We start from the raw sequence: 12,500 nt of genomic DNA, 5'->3' as shown, positions 1-12,500 counted from the left end.
GTCAATCTCCTCAGAGCTCTATCTTCTTCACAGACTTGCGCTCTTCCGCACATGTGCCCCCCCCCGCACACTCCTCCCACCCACCAAATTGAGTGGAAAACCCCGCAACCGGCCAGGCGGAGGAGCGAATCCAGGCGACAGCGATGCGGTGCGGTCGCCGGCGACCCGGCGGCGCTGGTGGTGGTGCAACCCTGAACAAAAGGGAAATCCAACCATTATAACAAACCGCAGCGCAGGAACATTTAAATACCCATTAGACTGGGGGAAAGGGCTATCGATAAAACACGTACTTACCGAGATAACTACTCTATAGGAACCTGAATGGTGTTCTGTGAATTTACATAACTGCAACAATAAATATATATATATATATATATATATATATATATATATATATATATATATATATATATATATATATATATATATATATATATATATATATATATATACAAATACATACATATATACAAATACACATACATATATGTACATATATACAAATACACATACATATATGTACATATATACAAATACACATACATATATGTACATATATACAAATACACATACATATATGTACATATATACAAATACACATACATATATGTACATATTGTTGTGGTTACCAGATTCGCAAACCACCATTCAGGTCCCTTAGGTGAGGTATCTCGGTAAGTGCATGTGTAGTTAGGCCCAAACCCGTTGTCTAGTGGGAATACATGTCATTTATACGTGCTGCGACTCTTCAGGATAGCCGTTTTTCTTTTACTATCTTTATTTTGGACCAACCGCCATGATCACAACCACAACAACAACCACCAACCACAACGCCGCTTCACCACAACCGCCACGACCTTTACCATCACAACTCGCCACCATCGCATCACCGTCATCTCGCGCCACTCATGGGCACCGATGCTGGACTCGTGTAGGGCGCACGTTGAACAGCGTGTACAAAATCACGGATTTTCTGCTTCAAAAACGGATCAAAAACGACACACGCCCACTTTTTGCCGTCCAATCGGTGAGCGAGGGGCGATTTGGCCCCGCCTCCAGAACGATCGATATATGCAAATTTGTGGATCAAAAAGCCTTCACGCCTACTTTTTGTCGGGCCAATGGGGAGCGAGGTGAAAGGTCAAAGGGAGGGGGTCAAAGGCGAAGTTACGGGGGGATAAAAGGACGGTGTTCGTCAGTCAGAAGGGAGTCGCAAGAGAGAACGAGGGAGAGTCAGCAGAACGAGAACGGAGAGTCAAGAAGAGGAGAGTCGGAAGCAGAGGGTCAAGACTTCGCGGGCGGTGGAGCTGCTCGTCGTGTGCGTTGGAGTCGGAACGGAGGGGACGGAGCTGTGGAAAGGCGGCGACACCAGACGAGGGGGTGCTCGCGTCGTGCAGGAAGCTGCACCCGAGGGAGGCCGACAGCGCGACCTGGCCGAGGTGGAGACGCTCGTCGCACATAATAAAGATCCTCTATACCCCGAGCATCAGCAACCCCCTCCTGTTTCCCCCCGCGCTGAGATAGTGCGACCAAGGGGGCCCCGTTCCCACCCCCTGCCAGGCACTGTCCACGAGGCCCGCGGGTTGCGGGGCCATCGCCGCTCCGCGTCTCATCACCAGACGGGTAGGCCCGACCCGGTCTCGGCCCCAGGCCTACCTCATTCTTGGGGTATTTCTTTTCCTTGGTTTTGGGTATGTGTTGTCGGCGCCGTCTGTGAAGTAGAATTGTATAAGTGTTGCCGTGTGCTCGGTAGTCGGTATTAGCTCTGCACTGTGTTTTCACTTTTATGTTTGCTTTTTGTGTAAATGGAATTGTGTTTTCTTTTTTTGTGTGCATTTGGTGGAATTGTATTTGTGTGCTTTCCGTTCGTCGCGAATAAATGTGCTTTATTGTTGAACTGTTCTCCCGCTTCGCTTCGTCTTTTCCTCCATTGAATCCCCATCTTGCTTCACGTAAAGGGTTGGTAGTGGGCTGAATACGCCCGATAATTAATCGAACCGTCGAGGTCGACGATAACACCGCTCGGTTATTCTGATAGTACGGAACGGGTCGCTTAAGTGGCCCGTGTCCGAAGTCGACCTGCGGCGAGGTGCGATCGCCCGGTCTACCCTCCGCGTGGGTACTTAGGTAGTTCGAATTTGGCGAGCAACCCTATCCCACGCGGGGGCTGATTGGCTCGATCGCGGTGAGACCGAAAGGTCCACCCGTGACTGGTTCCCGGCGTTAGTCCGAGAGGGTCACGACTGGATTGTCCGTCCGGTGGGCGACGTGCCGCGATTCGAGTTACGTGGCCGTTCGCACGCCGGCGGGCGCGAAAACCGCAACAATATATACAAATACACATACATATATGTACATATATACAAATACACATACATATATGTACATATATACAAATACACATACATATATGTACATATATACAAATACACATACACATACATATATGTACATATATACAAATACACGTACATATATGTACATATGTACAAATACACATACATATATATATATATATATATATATATATATATATATTTACATATATATGGAAACAAACAAACCCGACATAATAGTGACCGAAACTTTTCATACTGTACTCTCAGGGTAAAAATCGCAGCAAGTGAAGAAGGAAGTGAAGGCGCATGCTTTATACGCAGGTCTCAATAAGGTAGACGCTGATTGGTTCAACCGTAATGACATCACAGTTAATCCGAACACCCATTGGTCGGCTCATAATCTTCACCTTGAGCTCCCATTGGCTGGAGCAGAGTTCGTCGATGATTGACGTTTGCAACCACATCCTGGAGAGAGTGGCGATGGGTTTCCCCAAAGGTCCATTCACCATTTATTACCGTACTTCCCTTGATCTTTCCATGCTGAAAGAGGCAAACAGACAGACAGAGTCAGATGGAGAGATCGGGGGAGTGCTCATCGCACTCCACATGTGTAAATATATGCAGTATCAGTCAAAAGTTTGGGCACACATACTTATTCAATGATTTTTCTTTATTTTTTACTATTTTCTACATTGTAGAATAATCGTGAAGACATCAAAACTATGAAACAACACATATGGATTTATGTAGTAACCAAAAAGGTGTTAAACAAATCAAAGGATATTTTATATTTTGGATTCTTCAAAGTAGCCACCCTTTGCCTTGATGACAGCTTTTCACACTCTTGGCATTCTCTCAACCAGCTTCATGAGGTAGTCACTTGGAATGCTTTCCCAACAGTCGTGAAGGAGTTCCAACATATGCTGAATACTTGTTGGTTGCCTTTCCTTCACTCTGTGGTCCAACCCATCCCAAACCATCTCAATTGGGTTTCGGTCGGATGATTGTGGAGGCCAGGTCATCTGATGCAGCACTCCACCACTCTCCTTCTTGGTCAAATAGCCCTTCCACAACCTGGAGGTGTGTTTGGGTCATTATCCTGTTGAAAACAAATGATGGTCCCACGAGGCATAAAGCAGATGGGATGTCATGTCGCTGCAGAACATTGTGGTTGCCATGCTCATGAAGTGTGCCTTGAATTCTAAATAAATCGCCAACAGTGTCAACAGCAAAACACCATTACACCTCCTCCTCCATGCTTCACCGTGGGAACCACATGTGCAGAGATCATCCGTTCACCTTCTCTGTGTCTCACAAAGACATGGCGGTTGGAACCAAAAATTTCAAATTTGGACTCATCAGCCCAAAGGACAGATTTCCACCGGTCTAATGTCCATGGCTCGTGTTTCTTCGCCCGAGCAAGTCTCTTCTTAGTATTGGTCTCCTTCAGTAGTAGTTTCCTTGCAGCAATTCGATCATGAACGCTTGATTCACGCAGTCTCCTCTGAACTGTTGATGTTGAGACGTCTGTTACTTGAAATCTGTGAAGCATTTATTGGGCTGCAATCTGATGTGCAGATAATTGGCGATTTTTGAGGCTGGTAACTCTGATAAACTTATCCTCTGCAGTAGAGGTAACTATGGGTCTTCCTTTCCTGTGGCGAGCCTCATGAGAGCCAGTTTCATCATTGCGTTTGATGGTTTTTGCGACTGCACTTGAAGAAACTTTAAAAGTTCTTGAAATTTTCCGGATTGACTCACCTTCATGTCTTAAAGTAATGATAGACTGTGGTTTCTCTTTGCTTAGTTGAGTTGTTCTTGCCATAATATGGACTATTGCAGTTCAGACAAAATAATGGTCTTTTACCAAATAGGGCGATTGACTGTCTACCAACCCGACCTTGTAACAATATAACTGCTTGGCTCAAATGCATGAAGAAGGAAAGAAATTCCACAAATTAACTTTTAACAAGGCACACCTGTTAATGGGATTACATTCCAGGTGACTAGCTCATGGAGCTGGTTGAGAGAATGCCAAGAGTGTGCAAAGCTGTCATCAAGGCAAAGGGTGGCAACTTTGAAGAATCTAAAATATATAATATATTTTGATTTGTTTGACACTTTTTTGGTTACTTCATAAATGCATTTGTGTTATTTCATAGTTTTGATGTCTTCACTATTATTCTACAATGTAGAAAATAGTAAAAATATAGAAAAACCCTTGAATGAGTCAGTGTGTCCAAACTTTTGACTTGTACTGTACATATGCATATATATATATATATATATATATATATATATATATATATATATATATATATATATATATATATATATATATATATATGTATATGTATATGTATGGGTTGACTCAGCCTGTCATCCTTCCGATGTCGGCGAAATGAGTACCAGTGTACTGGGCCGGTGTGTACCAGATCCCTGTGTCGCAAGAGGCGACCAGGGTTGCGTGAGGAAGGGCATCCGGTGTAAAAAATGTGCCAAATCACTATGCGGATTATATGGATGATCCACTGTGGCGACCCCTAACGGGAGCAGCCGGAAGAGGAAGAAGAAGAAGAAGATATATATATATATATATATATATATATATATATATATATATATATATATATATACGGTTGTTACGGCTGTGGAAATTCGCAGAACACCATAAAGGTCCTCAGTTCAGTTATATTGCGAAGTGTGTGTTCAGATAGATTTCCCCACCGTTGTTTAATGGGAATTTATCCGTGTGGACAGGGCTGTGATCTTTGAGTTAGCCGTTATTCTTTACTATTGTTATTGTGGACCAACCACTTCACACAATCGCCTTGCAAGGGACAAGGAGAACTACCGCGGCGGCGCGCGTCCCTAATTTGGCGGGAAAACGCTTTCTACGAGAAGTTTCCCACATGTTCTGGAAGTTTCCCGCATGTCCTGGAAGTTTCCCGCATGTTCTGGAAGGAGGGCGGGGCGTGGGTAATAAAAAGCGCGCACGGAGCGCTCTCTCGCTCTCTCTCTCTCTCTCTCTCTCTCTCTCTCTCTCTCTCTCTCTCTCTCTCTCTCTCTCTCTCTCTCTCTCTCGCTCTCTCTCGCTCTCTCTCGCTCTCTCTCGCTCTCTCTCGCTCTCTCTCGCTCTCTCTCGCTCTCTCTCGCTCTCTCTCGCTCTCTCTCGCTCTCTCTCGCTCTCTCTCGCTCTCTCTCGCTCTCTCTCGCTCTCTCTCTCTCTCTCTCTCTCTCTCTCTCTCTCTCTCTGTGTCGTTGCTGGTGCTGTTGCTGCCACTGGACGCCGCGGAAGGAGCTGTGCTGCTTCTGCCGGAGCTGTGTGAAGATCTCAGTATTAATCTCAGATCTAAATAATCTCAGTATTCCGAAAGGTACTTACCCCTGTCTGACCAGGGTACAGAGCAAATTGAGAATTGATTGATCCGTTTGAATCTCACATCAGCAAACAACGATCAAATCTCCCATTTTCTGATGGTGATCAAGTTCACATGCCTGGTATTGGCTTAATGGTTAGGGTGGTGGGCTTGGGATCCGAGGATCCTGAGTTCAAATCTCATTCGGCTGTTGAATTGATACCAGGTGGGGTTGACTCTGCCTGTCATCCTTCCGAGGTCGGCAAAATGAGTACCAGCTTGCTGATATCCTGTGTCGGAGTGGCGACCCGTCCAGGATTGTGCCCAATAGCCAAGGAGACTGCTTAGGCAGCACCAACGCTCTGCACAGAGTATGGTCCCCATGGATGGATGGATGGATGGATGGATGGATCGACTCCACGCACCCAAAGATGAAATGGCGGCTGCTTTCCGAACACGTCGGATGTGACGTATGGGAGGAAACTTTGTGAGGCGTACATGCTCGCAAATTAATCACTTATAATATAGTAGATAGATGTATGCTTATTCTTGTGAAAGATATTCACAAGCTTGTTTTCTGGCTGCAACGCTGGTGTTGTAGGCTCGTGTTTATGTAGCATGCACTGTCTTGTCCATAACTATAAATTGTATAACTCAAAAACTAAACTTGCTTCTTGTTCTAAATTTGTTTTGAAGATAAAATTCTGATGTTTCGCAGCAAGCATGTGAAGTTGCGGTCTTGTTCAACTTGTGCACTTATCCCTGATGTGACCTGATCAACAGGTGATGGTGGAGGCCATGCATACAACAATGGGAAACCTTTGTTCTTCCCTTATAACTGATGAGGGTTGCACAGAAGTCTGGCATGAAACTGGGGTGGGCATCAACATGCTGGCGCTTCCACGAGGGTTTGTGCAGAAAGTGTTGGTGGAACAGGCTGGTTCAGAACTGCTCAATCAAATTGGGTAAGATAATCCTGTTGCATGATTTTGCTTTAAAGAGATTATAGTTAAACTTCCCTCTGTACTATATGATAGGGGAAGGCTTATGGATGTTGTAGGGTTTGTTTCTATAATTAGTGCCCCCAATTTTTTTAATGATTACCCCGGAGTTTATAAGACCCCGAGGAGTACTAAACCACCATTTAGGTTTTTAATATTATTTTTATTCTTCCTTCACTGCCAATTTCCGAGCTGTATCTTGGATCTAGTTAGGACTTTTGGAATTAAATTTTGCTTCAATAATGGGAATATAAGGTATATGGGCTTGACATTTTTTTGATCTTGACCTAATTAAGGTCATTACCTAATGGACATTTTAACATTTTTCACCATACCTCGACTGAGGTTTGTCTGATCGGAATGAAATTGATCTCTCTCTCTCTCTCTCTCTCTCTGTCTCTGTCTCTGTCTCTGTCTCTGTCTCTGTCTCTGTCTCTGTCTCTGTCTCTGTCTCTCTCTCTCTCTCTCTCTCTGTCTCTGTCTCTGTCTCTGTCTCTGTCTCTGTCTCTCTCTCTCTCTCTCTCTCTCTCTCTCTCTCTATCTCTCTCTTTCTCTCTCTCTCTCTCTCTCTCTCTCTCTCTCTCTCTCTCTCTCTCCTGGAGGAAGTCACATTTATGCTTAATTTCCATCATACCCCTCCGAATTAAAGGTCAAGGTCCAATGACTGTATGAAAAGAGAACGTGGTCATGGTGAAATGGCTGTCTGAGGAAAAAAAAAAAAAAACACGTTTTTTTTGTCATCGCTTAATTATACCAATGCAGCATCTCAAAAAACACTTTGGCCTTCGAGTATTTTCTTGCAACATCATTAGTGTACCTGCATTTAAGTTGTGCACCTGATATTTGATTAGGGTCCTTGTCATCATGGTCTTGGCATGTCATGGCAGTGATTGCGAATCACACTTTAGCATTAGCCTGATCCTTTTTCTGAAGGATTGGCTTCTTCCTCCGACCATAAAATCGAACAGATTCTACCACATAGGAGTTTTCTATCCTGAGAAGCTCGGCGGACACCGATAATTAGTTGAGAGCCCAGACCGGTCTTGAATCGTAGAGCCGAATCCCGTATATAGCATAATAGTTTTTGTGACTTTAACGAACCACGGTTTAGCCGGAAGTTGCAAATTAGTGGATCGGCCGCTGGGAAAATGGCATAAAAATCGACGTTTCTGTATAGATTGCACGGCTCACCAAGCCTCACCCTGACGTTGGAGTGAGTCGAGACCAGAACGTATGGCGAGAGGGGTTATCAGTCTACTAGTTCAGCCATTCTGGGGTACCTCAGTGCCAAAGCGGCTGCAGAACCTGTCAAAGGCACCTGCTTCGAATCTCGCATTTAAAAATTGCATTTAAAACTCATGGTGCTCGGCGCGGTTTGCAACTACGTGGACAGACTCTTATGGAACCTTCAGCGTGGCCCTGTGGGTATAATCACGTAGACAGCAGAGGTATCTAAGACCTCAACTATTCTGGGTTACCTCCTGGCTTCTCGATGGTGCTACAGCTAGAACCTGAAAAAGAAGGTGCCTGGTTCAAATCTCGCACATTCACATTCGCATTTCACACTCACGGCGCGTGGTGCGGTTTGCAACCATGTAGCGCTGCTCACATGGAACTATCAACATGGCTGTGTGGATTTCATCGCATGGACCGATGACGTATCTCTGACGTCATTTGGCGCTATCCTGGACTCTCCGCGGGGTCACCACGTGTCGCTTACGTAGGTCTCAGGATCGGATACGTCACTCATCCTGCACACTGCCAAAGCCTCCATATGGGCAATAGAGGGTACTACAGCATATCATGACGTCATATTTTGCACTCGCGAATTACGTAGCGAGGATGAGGGCATACAAGCGTTCCTCGTCTCCCACGTGGCGACCAATGTTCAGGACTTTGCCGCACATGAGACAACAACCTCGTTTACATGACATGCCTCGTTGAATGGTGCACCCTCCCATCTTCATGGCATGGCACACATTTTGCATCTGTTATGCTGCCTTTGCCTCCTCCGGTTTACTGGGGAGACAAAGGCAGGCTGCAAACGTGGCATCATCACACACGTAACAGGCGCAAGCTCATCATGTGATGATTTGTCGAACACGTGAAGTACACGAACCTCATGGCGCCCATGCAAATACCCGTCACTCATCCTTGTAATCACGCTCCTTCCATATCCATGCCCATGCCTCCATCTGTCACTCATCCCAATTAAATCACACTCTCACTGTAACACTCACATCAGTGACTAACGCCTTGCGTCTTCTGCCGCTTCATACACACGTGCATTATTATTCGTGCAAACTTGTGTCATTATGTCCCCGAAGCCACTGGCGTTAGCATGGTCACTAAACTCTGTAACCATGCCGCCAGCATAATAACCACTCCCCCAACATTATAACCATGCCACCAAATGTGTGTTCTATCATGTGTCCCTGTTCTGGACATACTTTTTTGGATTGTGGCCAAATTTACAAAAAACACTTTTTTGATTTTTTTTGACTTTTGTCAGGTCAGGTTCGATCTGTGACCTGCTACAGGTACCATGTAAACCTGTACTAACCTGTTCCATGGTCGGGTTGGCGGCGACTAAACCGTCTCCCCCACCAGGTTTTCTGGTGAGGAGGGTGTTTGGATATGGACACCCAGCAGGATGAAAAACAAAACCTATCAAAGGGCGGAGGAGCTCCTTGTGAGCCAACGGCCACCCATATCTAGTGCCCAACTGTGTCTGCGGACGTCCTCCTGCAGTTGGGTTACTTTATATGAGGAGGTTGGTGGCAGGATTTGTACTCCGGCCACCGTAAAATCCTTCATTCCGCAAAACGCAAAAAAATCTGAAAACCCACTCCGTGGGAGTACCTCCTGTGCAGCTTCCCTTCGCAGGGCAGCTCACCGGATGACGGGATTGGGGCAAAGCCTTCGGGACCCCCAATCTTTGATGATAGGAGGGAAACCACGGGGTAACATCCCTGGGTCAGATTGCGGGAGAGTGTGTCGGAGTGGTGCTGAGGTGTCGTCCACCAGACGGCGGTCTCCTTGGGTTAACCTGAGGCGGTCCCTTCGGGTGGGTGCCTGGAATGTCCTATCCCTAAGAGAGGATGATCACCTGTCTCTGTTATCATCTGAGCTCAAGCGTTTGGACATCGGGATTGCAGCTCTCTCTGAGGTTCGGAGACTGGATTGCGGCGAGATAATGGTGGGTGGTTACACCTACTATTGGTCTGGTCATTCTGATGGTTACCATACCCAAGGAGTTGCTGTAGCTGTGTGCAATAAGCTGACCCCAATGATAATTGAGGTAACACCGGTCAACGAGCGTATTATGAGATTAAGGATTCGTCACTCCTTAGGTGTCATTTCCCTGGTCTCTGTTTATGCTCCGACTGAGGCGAGTGATCTCACCGTGAAGGATGCATTCTACGCCACACTCGAGTCTGTGGTTGATCAGTGCCCCAGACGAGATACACTTCTAGTCTTGGGGGATTTCAATGCATCGACTGGAACTGATAGGGATGGTTATGAGGTGTGTGTTGGTCCCCATGGGTCAGAACTATGAACCAGAATAGCACAAAGTTCCTTGACTTTGCAAGAAGTCATGGACTTAGGGTGGCTGGTTCATGGTTTCAGCGCCCACAAGCTCATCGCTGGACTTGGTATTCCAACGCTGGCGGTGTGGCAAAGGAGATTGACCATGTCCTCATTGACGGTCGTTGGAGGATGATCCAGAACTGCAGGGTCTCCCGGAGTGCTCAGTTCCTCAATACTGACCACAGGCTTGTTGTAGCAACTCTAAAGCTGCACCTTAAATCCTGGAGAATGGTACCATCCCAGCCTAGGCTGGATGTTGGCAAGCTCAGGGATGAGAGAGTAGCTGAGGAGTTTGTGTACAGGCTGAGTGGACACTTGGGGGGTCTGGGTGCTTTGGGGGGTCCTGAAGAGTTGTGGAGTGCCTTCAAGACCACCGTCCTTGATGTTGCCGGTGGATGTCTTGGAGCTCACCGCAGGGCAAAGAAGAATTTTGTCTCTCAAGGGACACTGGATACCATTGACCAGAGTCCCAGGGGCAGGCTGAATGGCAGAGCTGAGCTGTTCAGGGAGCTGAGGCGTAAAACTGTACGTGCACTGAGGGTGGACAAGGAGGCCTATGTGCAAGGAATCTGTGAGGGGGTAGAGCATCACCTATGGACAGGTGATTCTCATCCCGCTTACAGGGGAATTCGCGCATTGCGTTCATCCAAGCCCATCCCTCGGAGCACTGCAGTTCGAGCACAGAGTGGTAGGCTCTTGACAGAGGAGTCTGAAGTGAAGGCCCGCTGGGCCGGTTACTTTTTTGCGGTTGTACCAGGCTGATCCCCCAACTGTGAAGTTGGACGTCAAAGGTGTTACAATCCCTGTTGCTGACCCTCAAATCAACTGTGGTCCACCTTCGCTTGTGGAATCACGGGCTGCGGTGAACCAGTTGAAACAGGGTAAAGCTCCAGGGGTCTGTGGCATCCATGCTGAACTTCTCAAGGCTGGTGGAAATGCTGCACTCGTGTCGTTGCATGCAGTTTTGTGCTCTGCCTGGAACACAGGCATCATCCCAACTGACTGGAAGAGGGGCCTTGTTGTCCCTCTCTGGAAAGGGAAGGGGGATCGCCAAGACTGCAACAACTACCGAGGGGTGACGCTGCTCTCGGTGCCGGGCAAGGTCTTTGCTCGGATAATTCTTGATAGGGTTCACCACCATCTGCTTGAGCACCTGCGTCCGGAGCAGTCAGGCTTTACACCAAAGAGGTCAATGATTGACCGTATCCTTACTCTTCGTGTCCTCACCGAACGCAGACGAGAGTTTCGGCAGGGGCTGCTTGCAGCCTATGTTGATCTCTGTAAAGCGTTCGATTCAGTGAATCGGGATGTCCTCTGGAGGATTCTTGGTCTTCTTAGGGTGCCACCAAAACTGATCGATCTGATGTCTGAACTCTACTCTGGTACTGAGAGTGCTGTGAAGTGTGGTGGTACCATCTCTGACTTATTTCCAGTTGTTACTGGAGTTCGTCAGGGGTGTGTACTGGCCCCCACACTTTTCAGCACTTGTATGGACTGGATTTTAGGGAGGATGTCGGAGAGATCAAGCTGCGGTGCATCGTTTGGGAATGTCAAGATCTCGGACCTTGATTTTGCCGATGATGCAGTCATTTTTGCGGAGACTTTAGACATCCTTTTGGGGGCCCTCGAGGTGCTGAATGAGGAGTCGGAGCCACTGGGATTACGGGTTTATTGGGTCAAAACTAAGATCCAGGCTTTCGGTGACATCTTGGATGCTGCTGTCCTGTCTGTGTCTGTTTGTGGTGAGGATGTTGAGGTCGTAGAGAGATTCACTTACCTTGGCAGTGATATTCATGTCTCTGCTGGCTGTGAGTCAGAGGTCAATAGACGTCTGGGACGGGCCTGGGGAGTCATGGATTCACTGGATCATGAGGTGTGGCGCTGCCGGTACCTGTGCGGGAGGACGAAAGTCTGAGTCTTCAGGTCCTTGGTACTTCCAGTCTTGCTCTATGGATGCGAGACTTGGACTCTGACCAAGGATCTGAGACGGAGACTTAATTCCTTTGGTACCAGGTCTCTTCGGAGAATCCTTGGCTATCGCTGGTCGGATTTTGAGTCCAACGAGCGGTTGCTGAGAGAGACTCGGATGAGATTTGTTACCTGCATAGTCCGTGAGCGTCAGCTGCGGCTGTATGGACATGTGGCTCGCTTTCCTGACGCTGATCCTGCTCACCAGATTCTCTCAGCGAGGGAGTCTCATGAGTGGAGGA

General features: G+C 47.0%; 1 protein-coding gene across 5 annotated transcripts in view; it reads left to right on the top strand.

Annotated features, from left to right (window-relative positions):
• LOC147023470 (F-actin-uncapping protein LRRC16A-like) overlaps positions 1-12,500 on the top strand; it is a 208,707-nt gene that overhangs the window by 88,778 nt on the left and 107,429 nt on the right. For all 5 annotated transcript variants that reach the window (XM_085888894.1, XM_085888892.1, XM_085888893.1 and 2 more), the window contains one exon: positions 6,482-6,663. In XM_085888894.1, the coding sequence (XP_085745020.1) occupies positions 6,482-6,663 (182 nt within the window). The remainder of the gene's footprint in view (positions 1-6,481; positions 6,664-12,500) is intronic.

The sequence above is a fragment of the Eptatretus burgeri genome, chromosome 7 (assembly GCF_056783735.1).
Source record: "Eptatretus burgeri isolate ZD-2024b chromosome 7, Ebu_testis_v1, whole genome shotgun sequence".
Lineage (NCBI taxonomy): Eukaryota > Metazoa > Chordata > Myxini > Myxiniformes > Myxinidae > Eptatretus > Eptatretus burgeri.
The sequence above is the reverse complement of the archived record's forward strand: the minus strand, read 5'-3'. Positions and strand labels throughout refer to the sequence as shown.